The 22931-nt window shown below is 57.0% G+C and overlaps 7 protein-coding genes across 7 annotated transcripts; 3 read left to right on the top strand and 4 right to left on the bottom strand.

Annotated features, from left to right (window-relative positions):
* Positions 1–79: 79 nt before the first annotated feature.
* On the bottom strand, positions 80–2900 carry D7B24_003062 (uncharacterized protein; the record flags this gene model as incomplete). Its single annotated transcript, XM_028637256.1, has 2 exons — positions 80–2778; positions 2858–2900. 2 exons carry the CDS (start codon positions 2898–2900, stop codon positions 80–82), a joined length of 2742 nt encoding a protein of 913 aa, XP_028490877.1.
* Positions 2901–4400: 1500 nt separating this feature from the next.
* D7B24_003061 (uncharacterized protein) lies at positions 4401–6113 on the bottom strand (the record flags this gene model as incomplete). Its single annotated transcript, XM_028637255.1, has 1 exon — positions 4401–6113. The coding sequence occupies one exon, from the start codon at positions 6111–6113 to the stop codon at positions 4401–4403; it is 1713 nt and encodes a 570-aa protein (XP_028490876.1).
* Positions 6114–6580: 467 nt separating this feature from the next.
* D7B24_003060 (uncharacterized protein) lies at positions 6581–8234 on the top strand (the record flags this gene model as incomplete). Its single annotated transcript, XM_028637254.1, has 3 exons — positions 6581–6766; positions 6823–7696; positions 7762–8234. 3 exons carry the CDS (start codon positions 6581–6583, stop codon positions 8232–8234), a joined length of 1533 nt encoding a protein of 510 aa, XP_028490875.1.
* Positions 8235–8379: 145 nt separating this feature from the next.
* On the bottom strand, positions 8380–9415 carry D7B24_003059 (uncharacterized protein; the record flags this gene model as incomplete). The annotated part of the gene is made up of 3 exons (XM_028637253.1): positions 8380–8994; positions 9053–9111; positions 9166–9415. The coding sequence occupies 3 exons, from the start codon at positions 9413–9415 to the stop codon at positions 8380–8382; spliced, it is 924 nt and encodes a 307-aa protein (XP_028490874.1).
* Positions 9416–13464: 4049 nt separating this feature from the next.
* Positions 13465–15009, top strand: ALO1 (D-arabinono-1,4-lactone oxidase; the record flags this gene model as incomplete). Its single annotated transcript, XM_028637252.1, has 1 exon — positions 13465–15009. One exon carries the CDS (start codon positions 13465–13467, stop codon positions 15007–15009), a length of 1545 nt encoding a protein of 514 aa, XP_028490873.1.
* Positions 15010–15913: 904 nt separating this feature from the next.
* Positions 15914–16483, bottom strand: D7B24_003057 (uncharacterized protein; the record flags this gene model as incomplete). The annotated part of the gene is made up of 1 exon (XM_028637251.1): positions 15914–16483. The coding sequence occupies one exon, from the start codon at positions 16481–16483 to the stop codon at positions 15914–15916; it is 570 nt and encodes a 189-aa protein (XP_028490872.1).
* Positions 16484–19463: 2980 nt separating this feature from the next.
* Positions 19464–21001, top strand: D7B24_003056 (uncharacterized protein; the record flags this gene model as incomplete). Its single annotated transcript, XM_028637250.1, has 5 exons — positions 19464–19666; positions 19729–20261; positions 20321–20499; positions 20546–20874; positions 20956–21001. The coding sequence occupies 5 exons, from the start codon at positions 19464–19466 to the stop codon at positions 20999–21001; spliced, it is 1290 nt and encodes a 429-aa protein (XP_028490871.1).
* Between the last annotated feature and the right edge of the window lie 1930 nt (positions 21002–22931).

Below are 22931 nucleotides of genomic sequence, written 5' to 3'. Positions count from 1 at the left end.
GGGAGTGATCCCTCGCCAGTGTATAATGACACACAGCACCACTATTACGCGTCGGACAAGGCCCACAGCCTTCAAAGGCTCAATGCCTTCTGGCCTTGCGCTCCGTATACTTCTTGAGCCGGCGCACGCCCAGCTTCTCGTCTTTGCCGGGCACGTTGCCAAAGTACCACCGGCTCTCTTCCCAACGCTTACCAAGCCCCAGCTTGGTGAGCATGGTCTCTCTGTCTTTGGTTTCGGGAAACTGGAAGCCCTTCTCTTCCCGCACATCTTCGGTGCAGAGGAAAGAGACAATATCCGCAAGGCAGGTGACGGAATGAGGCAGGCGGTGCGAGAAGCGACAGGGCACCAGCGCCATGAGTGCAAACCAGTACAGGATGAGCAGCGCCAAGACGATGAAAAACACGGCCCTGTTGGGCCGCATGCGGCTGTCGTTGATTCCCTCAATGTTCCGGGCCATGAACAGGCCGCCGGCAAGGATCGGAATGAAGACGGCCAACGTGCTCATCAATGAGACGGCGGCAACGCGCCAATGTTTGTTTCTCGCAGCATGGAGGGTGGCCTGAAACGGGTGGCAAGCGGCGTAATCCAAGAGCACGGATCGACCGGCTGGCGAACCCAAGGCGCTGTTCAGCTCTGCCCACGGTTGCGTAGTGCGGAGTGACATGTCCAGAGACTGGAGGAACAAGTACAGCAGCACGCCAAGCAGACTAGGAATGAAGCTGAAGAGGAAGTTGGCCGCTGAAAAATTGCCCTCAGCGGGATAGACAGACAAGTGACCGGGGCGGAAGCCTCGCATCCAGTTAGCTCCCTGCGTGAAGGAGACAACGATCAGGGCCACCAGAAGGAGCGTGCTGATCACAGCAAAGCCAATCATCTGTCCGTCTCGCAGGAACCAGGGTAGGTATTGTTTCCGAATCTTGTCGTCCACCCCCGAAACCAGGGACATTGTCAGTGAGTTCATAGACTCGCGTTGGCGAATATCCTCGTGTGGCATGTCCTCCACGTCGTTCCGTCCTCTCCTGTCAGAGATGTGAGTGTCGATTCCGATACCGTACCACGGCGTCACGTCGGGGCCTTCCATCTGCCAATAGCCCAGCCGGTCGACGCGGCGGTTGCAAAGAATGGATTGCATCGCCTTCCTGTCCCTGATCATCTCGGTTCTCTCATAGTCGTCAAGAGTGTTCGACTTGTACATCATGTGCGCAACGTCGGCGATAGACCGCGGATCCCACAAGAGACCCGTGATCCTCTTGTGCCAGTACATGGCCAAAGTTGCAACAGCTCCAAGGAGTAGCACGTACAGAACGACTGCTGTATACGCAACGCCTTGCACCGCCGACCAGGTCCATTGATCGTCAACACGAGCCACTGCAAAACAGCTGCTCAACAAAGGTATCGTCAAGGCGCTGAGCCAGATCGTAGCCATACAGACCTTCAGCATAGGTGGCCCTGTCAAGTGGGGTTTCATGAAATTCGTGAGGTAGAGGTCGTCAAAGAGTGCATCGCGTCTCTTTTCAGATTCATCATTCGTCATGCGTTGGAACGGCAGAATTCGAATCGTGGTTGTCATGATGCATTGTGCGTAGACGAACACGACGGCGGCCAGTAGTTGTGGCAGTACACGGAACAGAAAGTACTGTCCGTGGTTGATATCGTCAACGCCGTAGTGCAACGTCATCAAGCCAGGTCGTATCGTTGTCAGAATGGCGGACGTGACGAGCATGACAATCATAATAACGCATAATGCCATCATGGTGATCATTGAGGGTAGTCGTAAAATTCGTGGGACATAGGTGATTTCGGGGTAGTTGATTCTCAGGGGATCGATAATATCAAGCTTGGGCAGGCCTTCCCGTCGGGTCGGGTGGACTTCACTGATCGGTATCCAACGGTTGGAGCCCAACTGTTTGGGTTCGTCCTCTCCAATGAAGCGTGAAGAAGTCGTTGACCTCGGCTGTGAGAGAGGCCGTGTCGTGTTGTAGGCTTCGAGTCTTATGGGAGTGACGCCGAACTCCTCGTTCTCGTCTTGCGACTGTGATACCGCGCTGTGGCGCACGGAGTTGCGCGTGTAAACTGAAGGCACAGGAGCGAGAGATGGCACCAGACTGCGTGCCTTGCTTGAACGCCTCTTAGGTACCGCGTAATCATCATCAGAGTATTCGTCATAATCATGAGTGAGCTCGTTCTGCCACGAGGCGCCGGCATCGCCTCGGGTGGTCGCTGTGGCATCTGACGTGGCAGAGTGCCTAGGCCATGACTCTTGAGTGAGGGCGCCAAGGGCATAGTTGATAAATGGTCCGTCATCGACGCCGGGCGTGATTGAACCATTGACGGCAATGGTCATGTCATCGCGAAAGCCCTTGGCGCGTGCGCGGTTGGCGACCTCGTCCATGGCTAGCTGTGCTTCGTTGAAGCGTACTGTCGTTTGAGATTGGATGTGGACTGTCGACTCGGAGTCGATTCGTCGAGGTGGACGCGGATCCGGGCGATTGTCGATCAGTGGTTCGTCTGGGTGCCGACGAATGTCACGTAGCGGGTTTCCGAACTGTGCGAACAGACGGCTAGGACCGTAGCTCTCGGTGATGGTCGAGTCGGATTCAGAGTGTCGTGGCGGTGACGGGGCGTGGAAGATGGCCGGAGCCTGAGGTGAGAGAGAAACGTGACCGGAGTCGCTCGTCAGGTCATCGCCGCCGCGTGACCTCTCGCCATGCGGCCGAATGGTGGCCTCTGACTGCTCAGAAGGGGTCTTGGGGGACCAGAATTGAGGCGGTTGGGGACCTGTTATGCGACCCGTCAGTATATCAAGTCGGCGACCACGTATTGGAGGGCGCTGAATGACTGGAGAAGCCCAACATACGCTGTCGATCGATAAAGTCGAATGTCAGGTCTTGGAAATTCATTCTTCGATGTGTGTGAAGATGCGTCGAGCGAAGCCCACTAAGACCTTTCAACACACTGACCGAAGACGAGGTGAGGTACAGGGTGATGTAGTAGTGTATGCTAGACAAAGATGCGCGCCAATGCAGATGTGGATTGAATGATGCATGATGCAGACAGAAAGCGCCATGTTTGGGCAATTCAGTCGTTTTGGTCAACGGCGCCGCCAATTGCCAGTGGCTGGTCGACCCCTTGCCACGACCCAGAGGCGAGAAAAAAAGAAGGACACGGACAACATGGGGGCAGACGAGAGGAAGGTTGGGTGGTGATGGTGAGAAAGCCAGGGTGAGTGAGAGTGTGCTGTGACGACTGCGTCCCCAGCCTCTCTCTCGAGTCGTTTGGGCTTAGAGGAAAGCGGACCGGGGCCCGGAAGCTAGGGCCATGCCGTGCCCCAATGCAGGTGCTAGGCCCAGACGCACGTTGGGTAGCGCGCGATGAAAGAAAGAGATGGACTTACAGCACAATTGTCAAGGATGGAGGGATCACGAGAAAATGCTGTTCGAGGCTGCTTCATAGGTATCGCACGTGTGTGTGTGTGTGTGTGTGTAGTTTTACGAAGAAAAGTTTCTGCGCGGCTGCAACAAGACGGTGAGCTGCTTTGCTCCTGCCTGCATACGTGCCGTACCTTCTTGCAGCACCTCAGTGGGGAAGCTGCAGCCTGCATGCGCCTTCCACGCGGTGCCTACCTAGGCACTTGCCTTGCCTTGGGCTGACAGGCGACGACCGCCCTGGGGACCGCCCCAGGACCAGATAGGGCACACGACCTCTCGCTCAGCTGGGGACGCAAGGGCAGGCACTCCACTATGATGCAGCTTCCCCGAAGAGAAAAGCTGTGGCTGGGGGAGGGATGCTGATCTTCATCGGTCCGTGCGTCCGGCTTCTTCCTTCCTAAGGGCGACCTTCCATCCTGATGGCAGCTGCCAGGGATGGACAGGCCGTGCTTGCTCCCTCTACAGTACTATGGAGCATCACACCCGGCACTTCGGTCACCAAAGTGGATGTAATCGACAACTCGGGTGCAGCCCCGTGTTTGAGGTGCTTGACAACCCTAATGACCATGTCCTGGGTGCTGACAGGCCACCTGCCAGCCTCGTCTCCATTGCTGCTTTTCTTTTTTTTTCCTCCTTCTCCCCCACCGGCAACACCGAGTCGCGGGTTCTGGCCACAAGGGGGCACCCGTACAGATCCACAGGGTGACGCTGGTCTATCCAAGGGATGCCGTTCAAAGCCTGAAAGAGGGTCTATCTGATGTCACAGGGACAAAGCACCTAGCTGCCCAACGACCGGATTCTGGGAACATGGCCCCAAGTAAGTGGGAAATGGCCCCAAGTAAGGTAGGTAAGGTAGTATTACATGGCCAAGTGGTCACGGCAGTGCCAGAGAACCCTTGGTTGCATCTTCTCGACCCCGGCATCGTGCCCCTACGCCCTCGACTCGGATATCGTCCCATGTGCATGTCCAGCCTACGCCCGGAGCAGATCTGACAAGCCAGCCGACGGCGGCGCCACATCTACCAGCAGCTCGTTTGTCCTCCGAATACGCTCGTACACAACCTTTTCTTCCGCTGCCCAGCGCGTCCCTGCCTCCTTCGGGTTTGGCGCACTCGACCAGAAGCGCCCAAGCTTGGATGTAGACCCTGCCGCCGCCGTGGCTTTCCCCTCAGCCTCCTGCTGCTGTGCCTTCTCCTCCTTTGCCAGCCGCTTGACCATGAGTGACCAGTTATGCAGCCCTGTACCCAAACACTCCCTGCAGGTCGTCTTCATCGCTCGGTTCGCCGCCGTGTCGGGGCCCAGCTCGCGAAGCTGTTCTTCCGCGAGGTCCACGCCGTCGCGTGTCCAGGTGAGACCTTCCTCGCGTGTTCGCAGTGTATCGTTGCTCGAGTAAAGAATCTCGCCAATGTAGAGGTGAAGGGCCGCCTCCTCGCAAAGCTGCTTGTTGTCGCGCCATGGGGGGGTCGTTCCATCAGGCGGAGGCGGGGGGTACTGTGGTGGTTGTGCCAGTGCCCACAGTTTTTGCCAGAAGTTGGATGGCGATGAATCAAATGACTTCTGCCTTGCTGTGGTTGGCGGTGTCGTGGGCAACGCGCGACGGGCGCGGAGGAGAGATACAAAGATTGGGAGTGCTCCCGCGACGTCACCGCCATGGGCCTTGTGCGTCGCCATCGCAGTGAGAACAGATAGGACGTTTTCTGAGGGGGCTGTCGACTTGTCGTTGAGGGTCAACGTTCGACGGTCAATAACAGGAGGTGAAGATGGGTCGACAGTCTCCAAGGCAATGGAGAGTGCCCAGTCGTACACCCTTGCAGCAGCCTCCGGCACCTTCTTGAAGTCCAAGAAGGAAGCATACGCAAGCGCTGCATCGAGTCTCTGCTTGGTGCTGAAGCCCTTGGTCGTCAGAATCCGAAGGTAGGCATTCTCCGCAGACTCGTAGGCCACCTCGCAGTCTTCTTCTTTCGGGGCACCGGGCGCTCCCACAGGCATGGGCTGAGGCCGGGGGTTCGAGGGTCCGACAACCATAGCCGGGGGGCAGACAATGTTGCGAGTGCGATCTTTGACCCAGCCGTCCACCTGCTCGAGCGTCGTCGCCAGCAGCATCATGACCTCGTAGTAGCCTCGCCTCCAGGTTTCGTCCTTGGTCGAAATATCCTTGCCCACACTTCCCAAACCATCAATGGACAAGGGCTCATCACCGAGAAGCTCCCGAACACCAGCGCCATCACTCTGGGGGTCCTCGAGTCTCTTCAGAGCATTCTGACACGACACGATAATCTCGTCATAATTTGTGCCCCGATTCCCAGCAACCCGCTGCGCACTCTTCGCGCCCCGAACGCCCATGCGCGTCAGGAACGACCACTCATGCGGCGTGGGGAAGTCTTTTTCCAACCATTCTTGGTTGAGCATGAATCCGATGGCGACAACGCAGACGAGAGAGCCCCAGATGGAGATGTTATACCGGAGGAAGAGCCGGCCCTCATGCCTCAGCCATAGCTTCTTTTCGGTGGTAAAGTAACGGACTTTGCGCCGTGTTGTCGTCACTGGTATCGAGAGGAAAGGAAGCTGCGGTCGCACACGGGACGCGAGCGTTGTGTTGCTGGTAAATTCGCGAGCGGGGAGCTGGAAAAGTCGCTCGAGGAGGCGGCGGCGAGTGGCCAAGCGCTGCCGTGTTGTCGGAAGCATGTCTAGCAATGTGTGGGATGCGGTTATGGTATGGTCGTCATGCTGATGTCGAGCGTGCTGCAGTGGATCGATGATAGTTCGAGGCAAGCATGTGGACGAGCAGCTTGATCGAGGCTGGCAGTACCCTCGAAAGCCTGCTGGTTCCTTGCGTGTCGATTGTCAATGGTGGTCACCGCTGATGCCTCTATTCTGACTGGCTCTTGCTGAGCCTGCAGTTGGGGAACTCGAGTGGTCGGTCCGTCGGCGGATGATAATTCCGCGCTCGCAGGCATTGGCCTCTCCGATTGGCCCACACTCATCGCAACCAGCCAAGGGCAAACTCGAAGCCGTCGATTTCGTGAGCTCCTGGATCCAAGGGTAACTCGATAGCAATCTTGTATCTGTCGTAGGTACAAAACTTTACATCAACGTTTCATCCTCTTGATCACGAAACATACACAGGATTTTCCGGTCATGGCCGCTTGAAAATGGCGTCTTTGATCGAGCGAGCGGCGGCGGACTCCCGCCTGCAGTTCGCCGCAACTGCAATCATCTCTGGCCTCACAGTGGGCGCCCTCATTTTTGGATATCAAGCATTGGACAGGGAAGAGAGGCTTTATGAATTGAAGCATTCTATACCGCCTATTGCGGATGGCGAACATACGCCAGAAAAGGTGCGCCGTCGTCCGTTTTTGAGCCATGAAGCCCCCCATCGACTGACATTGGCCAGCTCACGCAATTCGGTGGTGTTTCCTCGACCCTTGATAAAGAGGATGCACGCAACGAGGCACTCGCCAAGAGGGCCCAAGCCGGTGACTTTGACGACGAGCTCATCCTTGAGCAACTCGCCCGCAATCGCGTCTTTCTCCAGGACGAGGGCCTCAAGAAGCTACGGGAATCGTTCGTCATCGTGGTCGGATGCGGTGGCGTGGGCTCTCACTGCACAGCATCCCTGGCCAGGTCCGGTGTTTCCAAGATCCGTCTGATCGACTTCGACCAGGTCACGCTCAGCTCCCTGAACCGCCACGCCGTGGCAACGCTCGCCGACGTTGGCATGCCCAAGGTGCAATGCCTGTACCGGCGACTCATTGCCATTGCGCCCTGGGTCAAGTACGACCTGCGACTGCAGAAGTTTGAGGCTGGCGTCGAGGATGATGTCTTGTCGCCTTGGGATGACGGCCAAAAGCCCGATTTCATCGTGGACGCCATTGACAACATCGACACCAAGGTTGCGCTGCTCAAGTACTGTCACGATCACAAGATTCCCGTCATCTCGAGCATGGGCGCCGGTGCCAAGAGCGACCCGACGCGCATTGTCGTTGGCGACATTGGCACCAGTACGGACGACGGCCTTTCGAGGGCGACGAGGCGGAGGTTGAAGTTGCAGGGCATCACCAGCGGCATCCCCGTTGTCTTCTCGACTGAGAAGACTGGCGAGGGTAAGGCCGGCCTCCTGCCCCTCGCTGAGGAGGAGTTCCAGAAGGGCAAGGTCGGCGATCTGGGTGTCCTCCCCAATTTCAGGGTGCGCATCCTCCCTGTGCTTGGAACCATGCCTGCGGTGTTCGGCTATGTTATTGCGAATCACATCATCTTGAGTATCACTGGTACGGCCCCCCAATCTCCCACCTCTCCAGACAATTCGGCCATCCGGGACACTGACACTCGATAGGCTATCCGACAGATTACATCCCCGGCAAGGGCCGTGACAAGATGTACGACAGCATACTGGCCTTTATCCAGAGCACGGAGGAGAAGCTTGCTCGCATGACTGAGGGGTCCAGTGACCCTGAGGTGGCCAAGGGTCTCAAGACACCCATTACACCCGGTGACATTGCATTCCTCGCCGAGGAGCTGTGGAGGGGCCGTAGTGCTGTGACTGGCATCCCGACGAGAAACGTCCTCATCAGGTGGCGGAAGCCGGAGGGTAAGACGATGGTACGAATCGGAGAGGGTGCCGACGAACAGAGGAGCTCCGACGTGCGCCTTGGCGACTTGGTCTGCATGACAAAGGACGAGGCGACGAGGCACGAGAAGATGATCCTGCGAGGAGACTCCAAGCACGAAGATCTGTACGATGAGTCCGTGATTGCCAAGATTGAGGCGAGATTAGAAGAGGCGCGGGGGTTTGAACAGCACAGGTAACCAAAGATAATCTGTCAACTTGAGGCGCCTAAGAGATATCATCCATTCACCCTGTTGTTACGGCGCAGTCATTCTAATTGAAAATCTCGCCATGCTGATGCGTCGCTTCATGATGCTTCGAAATACAATTCCTCAACACGTTGACTCAGCCAAGCATAAACCATGCAAGAATCGGAAGAAACCACGCCGTCGGCCTCAGTGATCTACCACTCGACTGCACATCTACCTTCTGTTCGTCGCGTCCCGGGTCAACCGCACTCGGGTCAACCGCACTCGGGTCAACCGCACTCGGAGCCGGCAACCACCACGCCGCGGGAACCTGCGTTATGAAATCATACCAATACCTGCCCATCTCTCTGTACCCATCCATCGACGGGTGGATGCAGTCATTACGCAAGAAGCGCTGGGGCATAGCGCTAAAGTCCGCGGCGAGGACCTTGTGCCCGGCATCAAGACGTCGCCTGACGACGTCTGGGATGAGAGCTTGGTACTCCGTGGTCCTCGCGACCCGGTCCGTCTGGCACGAGCCGAGGATGACTGCCACGATGATGACCGCATCGGGACAGGCCCGGATCATGAGGTCGAGAAGATCACCGAGCCGCCCCGCCGCCGCCGTGGGGTCGTTTCCCTCCTTTGCGATGCGCTCGACAGAGGCCATGTCGTTTGTGCCCGCATGCAGCAGGATGAGGTTTGGTCGTTGTTCGAGGGACGGCCCGATGTGCTCGGCAAGGAAGTGTATGGTTTTGCCGTTCCACGCAGCCTATGAATGGTCAGATGGACACTCGTCGACGTGCCGCGGGAAAATTCTCTCGTCTCACAAAATAGCCATCGCGCATTGCTCCGCCGTTTTCTGTCCCGACGAATTCGACCTCGTTACCTGGTCACTTGGTCAGCACGCTGCAAACTCGGACTGGCGTGGGTTCTGGCTGACTCCTGGACAAGCGTTCTGCGAGGTCGCTTCTGTACCCGTTCAGTTCCTTGCTGCCGTGTCCCACGGTGACAGAATCTCCCACGCAGAGGATGCGAAGTGTGGTTCCAGACGAGATCGTTTGGGCTGGAGAGGCATCCGTTACCGAGAGCGGCAGGTTGAGGGACAGGTCTGTGTTGGCATTGCGTTGAAAGAGAGAAGATGAGGCCAGGCCGAGGGCCGTGACCAGGACAAGGATCTGTCTAGACCACATGCTCGGGCAAGGGATGTGATGAGGAGTTGCAGGTCGTCCGGCAGAAGATTCGAGGGGATGGAAGATTGTGCTAGACCGTAGAGATTCAGGGGTTCCTCTGGCGAAGAAATCGAGGAGAAGGACAATGTCTAGTAAACTCAACAATATTGAGTAGTCGTATGTCACCGCAAGTTGCTTGCCACGGCTTATACCCCAAACCGGGTTTCAAGACGTTGGAATACCATGATATCATATAAACGCACCTAGACTCGGCTGACGAACTCGTCACACACTTGAGTTCGCAGGAGAAACGGAATCTTCACCGTGTCCTGCGGCTTGCCACGAGCTGTCAAATTGGCTTCCCATGCGCCGTCCGCAGCATCATGGCATGGCTGAGACCGACGACCGCTATACATGGGTGGTGCTGGCCACACAGCAGATCGGGGCGGCGGCTGGCATCACGATGGACTTCTTGAGAGGGCTTTCTACGTCTTGGCCCTTGCGCCTTACGCAGCATGCTAAGTTTCAACGCGGCCAAAAAGACTGAAGCGACTTGGCGATTCCCCTGAGCCACAGCAACGTGGACGGCGCAGTACGTTAAACCTTGGCCCGTTGTAAATCAGCCGTGTCGATCCGGCCGGCAGTGGGCCTCACTTCGTGGGACCACCCCTACCCCGGAACAAAGGGGTGACATGTTTGCATCCCTAGTGGCGGTTCATCTCATTCGTCTTGTGATCATCTGTATACTACTTTTGAAAAAGACAGATAACATTGCGCTGATGGCTCAATTTCATGACACGACTGCGGATGCAGTTCTGGGGAATCCCTAGGCAGTGGGCATGGTACCGGGCGGACTGCCGACGCCGACGGCGCTACGCATAACGGGCCGTGGATCACAATGCAGGGCCTGGGCAAATGGGCTGCGCATAGCTGTTGGCGGGTGCATGGCTTGGATGCCGAGCCTCAGTCATATCGCCACTTCTGCCAACTGGCGTCGTGACGCGGCACCGTACCTGCAGGTGTCGATTGAGCTGTCCGAGAGGATAGATGGATCGAATTGTGTGAGGTCGCCTGGAGGTGCAGATGGCAGACGCTGCGTGGATTTCTCTCGGTGCCCTGCGAATGAGAGAACATGCTGACAGATGTTTTGTCGTGCCATAACAAGATGGAGAGTCGGTGGAGGTCGTAGGGACATCCCGGATAGACGGTGTACACACGTGACGGGTACAGGAAGCGGCGTGCCTTGTTGCTTCATTTGGGCCGCCAGAGTCCCGGGGTAGCACCAGGTGACTGTGTTAATTTTGACCACTGCTTAGACTTTGTGAGGCGGGGCTAAACGGAAGCTGAACAGATGAACAGCAGGTTGCTTGGCGGGTGGCGGCGAATGCTCTTAGTGAACCTTATCATGGGCCTCGCCGCGACAGAAATAGAAACCCTGGCGAGCTTGATTTCCCCGTCCTGGCAGGGCGCTTGTCGACCACAATCTCGAGGGTACCCTGATGGCGTGCTTCCAGAACAGCTGAAGAAGACTCGGAAACTACACATGTCTGGTGGAAAATGCCCGGCATCATCGTATTTTGTGTAGGCGCTGTGAGGACGAGGCGCAGGTCTTTAGGTCAAGTAGCTTGGCGGCTCTTCTTGCGTTTGGATATTGTCTGAAAATGTATCGAGGCCTTCCAGCACGAACGGCCGGACTGCCGCCCGCTCATGTGCATGGTCATACTGCCAGCCTGTACTTATGTGGTCGAAGGCGACACACATGGTAGGCGTCGAGAGTCGGTGACGGCAGGACGCATATTGCCGTGCTGGGATGCGAGATCACATGTGACGAGCATGTAAGCCCTGGTGGGTGAAGCATGAGCGGCAGAGGAAGACCAATTCTTGAGCCTAGGTATGCAGTGTGAGCCGAACAGTCAAGTGTGATCTAGTAGTAGGTGTTTAAAAAAGTTGCTTCATACGTACTACGAAGGTGACAGACTGGACAGGTCTTGATGGGCAGTCACGGAGCCGGTGGATGATCCGCTTCTCCAGGCACCCGTTCCAGCGAGCACCTTAGTCAGCCCAAGCGCCATGAGCTCCCCAAACCCCATTGTCGCGACAGGACGCGTCTCCAGTTTGACTTGCATTCTCTTTTCTACAACTTCCACGAGCACAGGGTCTCGCTATTCTCTTCCATCCGCGGTTGAATTCCCTCGACGAGCCACGTCAACCATCCGTCTTACTTTTTGCACGTGTTCGAAAGGCTCTGGCGAGGACCCAACCGATCGATTGCGAGTTGCTTCTCCAGCTTCGCGTCTCGCCGCAAAATCCGAAGACGTCCATTCCTGCAATGTCTAGCATCGCTTCCCTGGATCCCAATATTGCTCAAACCCGAAGACAGCAAGGACACATGTTTGAGGAGCCTTGGTCCCCGAGCAGACGAGGGATCTGTCAAGTCGAAGGCAATGGTGGCAAGTGCTTCACCGTACCGCTTCGGCAGCACCGCTCGTATGCCTGGGCCGCGTCCATCGGCCCGCCAAATCTACGTTTTCTCCGAAGCATCCTCATCAGTACTTACCAGTAGGAACCTTGCCTGTCACGGCCTTTTTCCCCCACCTCCGCATGCTGTCTGTTTCGCACGCCTCAACCCCTAACCCCCCTTCCCCCTGCTTGGGCCCGCGACGCCGCTCTGCCATGACGAAAACCTCACAGCGATCAGGGAACCTCTCCCGCTGTGGTTCCTCTGGAACCCTCTGGATGACGTGAAGACCGCATTCAAAGAACGGAAATCGGAGCAGGCACCCCCTCGTGGGTGTGTATGGGCAGCGCAGCTTCTCTGTAGGGCAGCAACAATAGTCAAAGACACAGGAAAAGACCGCCATGACGACAGCGTCAACTCCCAGAGGCGCGCACTGCTCACCAGCGACATGACAGGCTGGATGCAGGTCGACTCGGGGGTGTTTGACCAGCAGCCAGCAGTCTGTCAGCGAAGAGCCAGGCTCGCGCTCATGACGGTCGAAAATAGTTTTCAATCGGAGCGGTCGGCGTGTTCCGAGACGTTTGTGCTGCGGCCGACCGAGTGGTTGCGCAAGCCGTACGATGAACTTTCACAAAACTGCCTGATGACGACCCCAAACGACCAATACGCCAAATTTGCATGACAGCACAGCTGGGGCTTCCAATCGGTTGTCACAGGCTGGCGGTTGTCGGTGAGAACCTGAGAGCTAATCCGAGGGCACATGTACATCGTTTGGTTTTGAATTTCTCTTTCTTTTGCGTCTGCCTCCTCTTGCACGCTTTCCCCCCTCTTCGTAACCGGCCAAGTGGTCTGATGATGGTCTCACCCGTTCCGACAACGAGTGGCTTGAGTTCCTCACACACATGCACCTCTGTGCCGCCCCGGGCCTAGCGGGCCCTGGCCCTGTCTTGTGTCTGGTCCCTGACTTGCTCCTTATCTGAACGCGATCGGCGGAAAGCTTCGGGAGCTCAGACAAAGCGGTGACTCGTTGACTCTGCCAGATCGCCAATCAGGGTCTCGATCGGCGCTCCAAGCTTTGCCTGCGACAGCTCGCTAGGCCTGTCAAATACCGAAGTCGATGAGCTCATTCCGACTAACTCATCGGATTGTGCAGCATCTGAGGGAAATCTTTCGAACAAATTACATGCGCATGTACACGTGCGCAGGCATTCTCCCGATCTCTCCTCCCCGCCGGCGTCTTAAGACCGCAGCAGCTCTGAGCCCCGCCAACGTGAACATGCTTGTAGTGTCTCAATGCCCTCCTCCCCTCTGACTTATTTTTTTTTGGTCGTGCCTCTCCTCTCGAACTCAACCTGCCCTCCGCTCGACAAGATCCTGACGATGACCTGAAGTGGCGTGTCTTTGCACTCTTGCACGTTTGGCGCGTTGCTAGTCTCGTTCTCTCTTTCGTTCCCAGCGCATCGACTCTCCTCCCCCTGCCGTGCCCCTCCAGCCGATCCGAACCCGCCCCGTCGGCGCACCGCGAATCCTTGCAGAACGAAAGTCGTTTCCCAATCGCGATCATCCCGCGACACCATCTGTGCGAAGACTGTCCCTCGACAGCTGCACCGCAATGGATTCCCAGCTGGCCGCAGCGCTCGCGAAGAGCGATCCCGAAGTCGCTTTTCGCGCGCGACCGAATCACATCCACTCCACCTGGGCCAAGACCTTCTCGTCCCTGCCCGAGCTGTACATCCAGCCAGAATCCCTCGAGGAAGTCGAAAAGGTCATAGACCTCGCGCGGACATGTCGTCGTCGCATCGTTCTGACGGGATGCGGCCACTCGCCCTCCAACATCACCTGCACCTCGAGCTGGCTCGTGAACCTCGACAATTTCAACAAGGTTCTCTCCATCAATGAAGAGACGGGTGTCGTCGTCATGCAGAGCGGCATCAGGCTGTACTCGTTGTGCGCGCACTTGCAGAAGCATGGTCTCGCCATGCCCAACCTGGGCAGCATCAACGAGCAGTCCATTGCCGGGGCCATCTCCACCGGCACCCACGGCAGCAGCGTCGAGCATGGCCTCATGTCCGAGGACATTCTCGCCCTGCGCATCACGCTCGCCAACGGCAACACCGAGTCCTGTTCGAAGGACGACAATCCGTCACTCTTCCGCGCTGCGCTCCTCTCGCTCGGCGCCCTCGGCATCATCACCGAAATCACCTTCCGTGCCGTGCCTGCCTTTACGCTCGGATGGCAGCAGGTCATCGACACGGATCGCAGCATGTTCGATCGCTGGACCGCAGACCTCTGGACGCGCTCCGAGTTTGTTCGCGTCTGGTGGTTCCCCTACACGCGGCGCGCCGTCGTCTGGGAGGCCAACAAGACGGACGAGCCGGTGCGCCCGCCCCCCGTGCGCAACTACGATGGCGCCCTCGGCTACTACATCTACCACAACCTCCTGTATCTCGCGCACCACGTGCCGCGCGTCCTGCCGTGGGTGGAGTGGTTCGTCTTTGGCATGCAATACGGCTTCGCCAACGGCTCCACCACGACCGCGGTCCAGCCCTCCGGCGAGGCTCTGCTCATGAACTGCCTCTACTCGCAGTTCGTCAACGAGTGGGCCATCCCCCTGCACAAGGGACCCGAAGCCCTCCGCCGCCTCTCCTCGTGGCTCAACCACCTTGACCCGGCCGACCCGGACTACGTCCCCCACAACATCCCCTTCTCCGCCGACGGCCTCTACGTCCACGCCCCCGTCGAGGTCCGCGTCAGCGACACCTCCCTCACCGAGAACGCCCGCCCTTACCTCGACCCTACCCGCCCCGACGGCCCGACCCTCTACCTCAACGCGACTCTCTACCGACCCTACCTCACCGACCCGCCGTGCCGCGCCCGCTACTACGAGGCCTTTGAGTGGCTCATGCTCGACCTCGGCGGCCGCCCGCACTGGGCCAAGAACTTTGACGAGGGCGCCGCGCGCATCGCCGCGCTGTACGGCGAGGACCTCGACCAGTGGCGCGCCGTGCGCGACGGCGTCGACCCCGAGGGCATGTTTGTCGGGCCCTGGCACAGAGAGAAGGTCCTGGGCGGCGGCGACAGGCTGGCGCTCGAGGAGGTCGAGACTGCGCGGACGGCGGCGAGGGATGGCGGCGTGCGGGTCGAGGGTACCGTCTAGTCTAGTGCTGCCAGCCGATGGCAGAGAATCTTCATGCAGCGTGAGGCACGAGACTCGAAATTGGAGCGCACAATAGAAATTGTTTCAGAAGAACAACGCAAATGAGGCAGGTGTCGTCGTGCTGACTCAATGGCCCGACGTGGCTTCTGGCGCTTGGTACAGTCAGTCACGCGCTCGGAGCGGGATCGGAAGCCGATCAGAGAGGAACGTAAATTCGTGATATTTGATCTTCAGGCCAAAAGGGGTATCCTGCAACAACCGCTCCATCAATAGTTACGTGACCGTGCTGCGTCAGGATACCTACAGCGCCTGAGCCGAAACCGAGGGTGGGTAGCAACACTGCAAGATCCATAGAATCCTACATAGAAAGAAAATACTCCTGCGCCAGCCAAGTTGGTATTGTACCATCGTGCCACCAGCCTGCGAGAGCGGGGTGTGTGATGGCGGATTGAGTTCCAACGCTTGCTGCTTGTGGTGTACAAATAGGGAGAACAGGGAAAGAAAATCGACAGCCCGACGCAGAGCCTCGAGGGCAGTATAGGCACAAGAAAAAGAAGAAGAAAGAAGATATCACAAGCACCGTAGTGAAAGAATATTGAAAGCAATAACGGAAAAAGAAGCATCCAACGAGCCGTGAGGCCAAATCCATCTTGTCCCGACCAGCCGCGAGGCCTGATGATCCGTCTTCCGAGCCCCCCCCTCCCCCTCCTGAGCCTCCTTATTTGAGTTTTTGGAGACCCCGCGGTCCTGTTGTTCCCGCTCATGGTATGTAGGTAGTTTTTGCTGGGTTCACCCCACATTTTCGTTTTGGCTTTTGTGTTTGTGGCCGCGTGGCCGGTAGATTCTACCTGCTGTTATGTCGTGAAAGCGTGTTTGAAACGACGCGGGTGTCATTTCATGTCGTTCAATGTCGTCTCCTCGAGCTTTCATGGCCATGCCGGTGACTGTGAGAGTGGCCATGTCGACTGGATGACGAGCGATGTCCGTCTCTGTGCCTCGACGAGGATCCACCGCCGCTTCGTTCAAGCTCCCTCTCCATCTCCACCACGCGCGATCGGTAGCCCACGACAATCTCCTTGATATGTCGTATCCTGTCAAAGTCGAGGTCCAGCTCGTCCAACTGTCGCAAGATGTCGTGATACCGTGCGATTTCCAGGTCAGCATTGTCGATAAGGTTGCCGGCGCGATCGAACTGTGCCATGGTGAACGTCTGGCTCTGCTCGCTGAGATAATGTATCTGCTGCTCGATCTGAGCCATGACACGCTCGAAGTAGCGCCCCAAGGATGCCAGTGAGGAGCTGTCGAGCATCAGAAGCCCTTGGCTCGATGCCCGGCTGGCGGCACGGGAGGAGTTCGACCCGCCGCCGCCCCCCTGTCCGAGAGCGGCCGCCTGGCCTTGTCGCAAAAGTTGGATTTCCTCATTCGACAGTCCCAGCTGCGTGTCCGGCACGGCATTGGCGTGCGAGGCCGACATGGTTCAGCGCGACGGCAAGCCAACGTGCGGCAGTGCCGTGCGGGGCGGCGGGGTTCGACCGATGACAGGCCAGTTGCAATACTTCTCAATCTGACTGGCGGTTGGTGACTGGTTCTAGAGGCAGGCACGTATGGTTTGTACGTTTCGATGTCGTTGGCCGCGAGAATGATGTCGAGAAGAGAGGTCGTGGTGGAGGGGTGGCTCAAGGGCGACCTGCAGCTTTGTTGAATGCGACGGCACCTCGATGGACGAATGGCGTGGCTTCTCGGTTGTTGAAGGGGAGGGATACAGCAGCCTTGGTCTCGGCGATTGATGCGCAGGCAGCGTCATGGTCTTCGGTGGGGTTTTTCGGGCATCAGAGGCTGACTTTGGGCACGAGAAAGAGGTCTGGCGGACGGGCGAATCGCGATCGACGAACGGAGGTACGTAGGCAGTGAAACCCCGTTGTCGACTTTTGGTCTGGCGGTTCCGAAGTCACGATACCGGTTTCTCTGGCAGCAGCGCCAAGTCCGGGAGCCGTGCAGACGCAGCGCGCGCCGGGATGCTGCTCGAAAGGTGAATATACGGCGCCGTGTCAGGGTGAGGGTGGTCGGTGGTGGGTTGCAAAGAAAAGTGCGAGAGGAGACTGGACCTGTTGAAACAAAATGGGGGGCAAAGGGGTTCGCCAATACAAGTAAAGACCAGCCGGTGAGCTCGGCACTCACTCACCATGGGCTGAGAAGCAACAATGTCACAGACCACAAATGTCAGACAGAGGACAAGATGTCGAGGGAAAAAAAAAAGCCCGCACAGCTGGAAAGGGCGCCCAAGTGCGAAAGATGAGGTTGTCTCAGCCCCGACAGCGATAGTGGCTAGCTCTTCTTCAACCAAGCAAGGTGCGAGCGCGCACGCATCACCTGACTGTCATTTCGGCGTTGCAAAAGGAATAAGCGCGAGAGTCTGAATGCCGAGCTAGAGGGAACTGGCCGGTAGGTGAAGTCAGCCAACATTCGCCAGCCAGATGAGACGAAAAACGACGATGCGACTGCGTCGCAATGCAAGATGGAGAGATGCCGGGTTTCGCAAGGTTTGTCGTTGTCTTTTGCCCACGGATTGGCCTTCCTATTCCGACCAGCGGTTGGCGTGCTCGTGACGACAAGGGCGGATGAGCTGAGACATTTCGGGGGAGGGGAACCCCTCTCTCAGGCGCAACCGCGAGGGATGTAGTGGTGTGTAGGCGAGCAGGCGTTGCGTGATGGGCGTTGTTGGACCGAGGTGCGAATGAAGGATTCCGTGAGGGTGTCGTCCCGAGACGTGATGGAGATGGTGGACGATGCTTGCTTTGGAGGCGCCAGTGAGCACGGGATCGTGCCTGCCCAGGTTCACTCTGCCAAGGTGAGGAAGGGAGGAGGAACCTTGGGTTGGGTATACTACCTACCTTATTTGAAGAAGGATGCATGCAGGCTCGTCATTCCTTCCACGAACTCACTTGGCCTTGCGTTGACACTGGCAGGAGGGATGGGCCTCACTCACAACTACTGATATGAGCAAGGGCAGTCGCAAGTCGATCGTGATTGTCGCGTCGCCAGGGACGAGCACTGAAAGGTAGGTGCCTTGTGTAGATAGGTACCCAAGGTGCCCCTTACCTACCTTCGTATGACTTTGCATTTCGCTTCTTTTTCAATCCACGGCTTCATCTTGTGATCCTCGTTAGATGCCATTGTCTCTGACAGCGCATTCTTGGCTGCCGACCCTTCTTCCAGCATTTCATCGAGTCCACTCCGATGTACCACGATATCATCGCGAGCTGCGTAGCTCGATCCAGCATTTTTTTTTTTTGCATTCGGCAATCCAGCCAAAGAGATCACTTCCGTCTCAACACACAAGCTCCTGGACGGAATCCTGTGCATTTGGCCCCTGCTTCTGGCACGGACAACTACCGCTTGACAGCGCGCCCTGAAAACTAGGGGGATGCAGTCGTTATGAGCACAGAGTACCCCCTACCCCCAACCCCACCAAACAGGGCAGATGGTGAACTTCTTGCTCGACACTCGATCAAACCAACCATTCAAATGCCACTCCTGTGTAACGTACCGTGTATTCGGTACGTTCTTCCAGAAAGGTGCGCGTGCATAGCACCCACATAAGCGTCACCTTAATTGAGGTGAACATGCGTTTCGCCTGCTCGCCAGGTAGGCAAGCTGCTCGAGCTCACCACCATGCATGAGCTCATATATATACACTTAGCACTCCGAGCCGCCCAGATGCCAATGCCTCAATTTATGCAGCCATCCGTCCACATCCACTGCGGCGAAACATGCGCGCGCGGTTCAACTGCCTCGGACCAAATTTCAACAGAACGTATGGTCACGTGGATCACCCGCGATCTCACCGTTGACTCGGCAGTTGCTCAGGCTCTGAGGCCATATCAATCTCCTTCCGACCGAGATCTATCCCCTCTTTCGGAGGACAGATGGCGCGGACGGCAAGCGACCTGATGCTGGCCGCATGACAGGTCGGCAGGCCGTACTGAGCCAGTGGGGCCGCTGCTGGGTTGCAATTCAGCCTGCGGCTCATGGGAGCGGAAGCCGTCCTTCCGCCCTCCTTAGCAAACTCGGAGTCGACGGCACACAGAAAGTCGGCAATCAAATGAAATACCCAGTTTCCACCGACACAGTCGGCCACCGATCGTCCCTGCTCTGATCCCTGAAGAGACTCTCGGAAAGGGGCAAGCTTCGGCAAGATCATGCACGAGGCCCCAATTCATACTGCATGGTCAAGTCAAGTCAAGTCAGGTCATCTCGGGCGAATCTGTCGAGTTTCCCGCTACCTCGACTAGAGAACTTCCGCTGCCCCTGGAGCTCAAAGGGGGGTTGAGATGGAGAGTGGACGAAGCCGGGAAATCTATAAAGATGACTGGTTGCTAGGCGCGAGCCTTTGGAGGTACGGCAGCTCCGCCGCATCGTCACGTCTGCCATCTTCGATCTCCCCCGTGGTCGTCATGTTGTTTCGCTCGCTCGCTGCTGCTTTGCAGCTGGTTTCGTTGGCATCAGCCGTCATTCTTGAGAATGGCCGACCCCGTGCCGTCAACTTTCCTGACACCAAGATCAGCCTTGGCAACGGGACCTATAGAACCTATGAGGCTGATGCCAAGGAGATATCCTACAAAGGGCGTTGGGATTCCAAATACATCTCTTGGTGGGCGTAAGCGCATTCATTCTTGCAATCATTCTCACAATATGGCCCCATCATCTGACGAGCAACAGAGGGCCAGGTATCAAGTTTGGCTTTACGGGCCACACTGTCGCCGTCACGTTCGGGGAGGACACAATCAACCAGACACTTGTCGCATACAGGATCGCAGGCCTCGACTGGCAGCATACCAATGTTACTGCCGGCGGAACGCACTTGTTTGTTAGTCCGGAAACCCCCGGAATTGAGCTCGATGGGCCTATCAATCCATTGACCTTCGAGATGAGAGTTACGAATTGGGCCTATGGAGTGCAAATCGAGAAGGTCCACGTGTCAGGCTGCGGAAAGCTCATCAAGATTCCCGACTATCCTCGCCGCGTCGAGTTCATTGGTGACAGTCTCTCGGCAGGCATGTACAACACATATGAGGCCCTCGCTGGTTTTGCCTATGGAGTGGGAGCTGGCCTCGGCAACACTGAATACTCTATCACTGGGTATCCGGGTATCTGCGTTGCTGACCAAAACTGCTGGGGCAACCCTCGCGGGCAGTCTCATCAATGGTTTTACACAAGTGACACTGGTGGCCGTGCTGCAAATGTTTGGGGAGGTTCGTGCTACGTTCAAGACGGTGATGGCACACTCGGACTAGACTGACACTGAAGATAGACGACCCCGAGCCATGGGACTTCAGCAGAAACCCGGACGCCGACCTTGTCGTTATCAACTTGGGAACAAACGACGCCAACAGCTTCAACAAGGTCGAAAAGTCCACCTATGTTGCACACTACAAAAGGCTCATTCAAGGCGTGCACGGCAAGTGGCCGAAGGCTCAGGTCATTATAATGGTATGTTGTCGAAGGACCCTGCGAAGACTCTGCTGAGATTCTTTAGCAAATGTGGCAAGGCTTTGGCCCCAATGGCAACACGTACGAGCAGAATACGGACCTTCGAAAGGAGGTCTACAGCGTGTACGAGTACTTCAACACGGAGGAATACCTCAGCAACCCCGTGACGTGGGATGGCGTGACGGAAAAGACGGAGCCAGTCGGCCATGCCATCGAGCCATTTGTTCACTTCTTCAACACCACCGGCATCCTTCAGCATAACGATATTGCTCCTCAGTGGCACCCTACAGATGTCGGACAAATTAAGGTGGCCAGTCATCTCATTCAGTATATCACGCTGAAGTTTGGGTGGTCGCTATATGCCACAGGCCCCGAGTACGTCCCCCGATCATTTTGATGTCAGCTATCTCTGTGGCACGAATGTCCTGTGTCGACTCGTTGCTGACATTACAATAGGGTTTTCCATGAGACGCTCTACTGGAACGACGAATCGAACTACTAGGTCTATTTAAAGTCGGCATGGGGAGGACCGCAAGGGTCGTCGGGCCTGGCAGAATATTAGAACTCCATGCATCTCATTCTGCGTGCGCATTCACTTCTACTTCCCCTGGTTATTCGGATGTCCTCATGCGCCCATGGCTCGAAACACGTCAGCTATACCAATCAATGATGGTATTTACACGCCGTTTCCGACATGCATAAGGGTTCCAGTGCAAACCCCGGAGTTATGAGGCTCTCAACGTTTGATGATCTTTTCTGAAGATCCGATGACGGGCCGTAGCATCTGACACATGATTTGGCACTTGCCTCGTCGCAGATCGTCAAAAGCGTTCCCCGACGGGATGCGACGATGATGGGACGAGTGTAATGGAGCCCAGGGACCCTGCCCCATCCCTCAACAACGTTTCTTTTGCCTCCCCATCGTCTCCTGAGAACGTTGGAGGTGCCGCAGTGCCAGTCTCGAGCAGTCGCCGAACGATCTCTAGATTCGGGGGTAAAGGACGCTCCAGGCCTCCCCTTCGAGCGCGTAACGTGGCACAATGGCATGGAACTTCAGAATCCGGTGGGGTGCTGGGGGCGATGTCACCTCGGCTGAACAGTTCCACAACAACGACCGACTATGGCATCTTCTCCTGTGCCGTCGCCTCGAGGGGGGGGGTGTTCCATTGGTGTCCTTGGTCTGCTCTAGGCGTGCATTTCCAGCTTTGTGTGGGCTTTTCCAGGGTTTCAGTAAACTTTCGGGATTTGCACGCCTCTGTCGATCACAGCCAGGGTGCCAATAGGAACCTCCCTGCCAGTGCAACTCGTTGTTTTGTAAGCCCCACCACTATCGACTCAGGGCGGCTTCAATAGCCTCGCGCACAAGACAGGCACCATAGCGACGACAGAGCTTAGCCAGAGCTGAGAAGCCGTCGTTACACTGTTTGAATCTGAGGCGCAGGGCCTCTGCCCTTTCGTTAGCAGCACCGGCAGTGGCAGTAGCAGCCCCATCTCGCCAAAGAGAACCTCAAGCCCCGGTCGTGGTGTCCTCGGAATTGCAAGAACTCGGATTGGGGGGGATCCAAAGGTACGGACAAAGGAGCGGCATTTTCCGCGTCGTCTCCATCGTTTGTCTGTCTACGCTGTTTACTAATGCTGATAGCGATCGTCTTCACGACTACTGATGGCACTAACTGGGTCAACCGCAGTAGTGTCAGAGTGGAGGCACGTCTAGGTAGTCAGGAGAAATGGGATCGGCACGGCTGTTGCTGCCACGAGGCAGATGGAGTGGAGGATCCATCCGCGTCGAGCTCGCCTTGATGTTGCTCCGAACGTTTCACCGCCGGAAGTCCCATTGAAGCCCTGAGATGCATTCGGCTGTCTACTGCGATGGCTGCGGGCGCAGCAAGAAGACTGGGCAGAATCGAGGCAGCGTCGGGAAGTCTCTAGCCTCGTTCGGAGGCTATGAGTCGTCCCACCACAGGATGACCAGAACGATGTGGTCACTTTCTCGCCGCTGCTCGTGAGGCCCGCTATCGGTCTTAAGACATCGCATCGGGGGAATTGATGGAGGAACACCATCCCAAGTTGCCATTCAACCGGACCCTCACCCGTCTGCTCACCTATCGTCTGGTTCGCGGCCACCTGAAACGTATGAGAGGATTTCCCTGGGGACCCTGTTGACGGACAAGCACGATACCGGAGTCGGCGTAGTGCTCCGACAACCCCAGTTCAAGGGCAGACGCCACGACATTCTTGGCTGCCCATCACTGCCGTGATCCTGTTCCTGTTCGAACCACGCCCCGAAGAGACCCATGCCGCTGGCGGGCAGATGTGTGACGTACTCCGGTCGAGTGCGTTGCGCATGTCTCGGATGACACGCCTCTGAAGTCGGAGCCGAAGCAAAGGAGCAGACGCCGGCGTCTGAGGGTCAGACACCTTAGATGAAGGCC

Source organism: Verticillium nonalfalfae, assembly GCF_003724135.2.
Source record: "Verticillium nonalfalfae strain VnAa140/NRRL 66861 chromosome Unknown scaffold_180, whole genome shotgun sequence".
Classification (NCBI taxonomy): domain Eukaryota; kingdom Fungi; phylum Ascomycota; class Sordariomycetes; order Glomerellales; family Plectosphaerellaceae; genus Verticillium; species Verticillium nonalfalfae.
The sequence above is the reverse complement of the archived record's forward strand: the minus strand, read 5'-3'. Positions and strand labels throughout refer to the sequence as shown.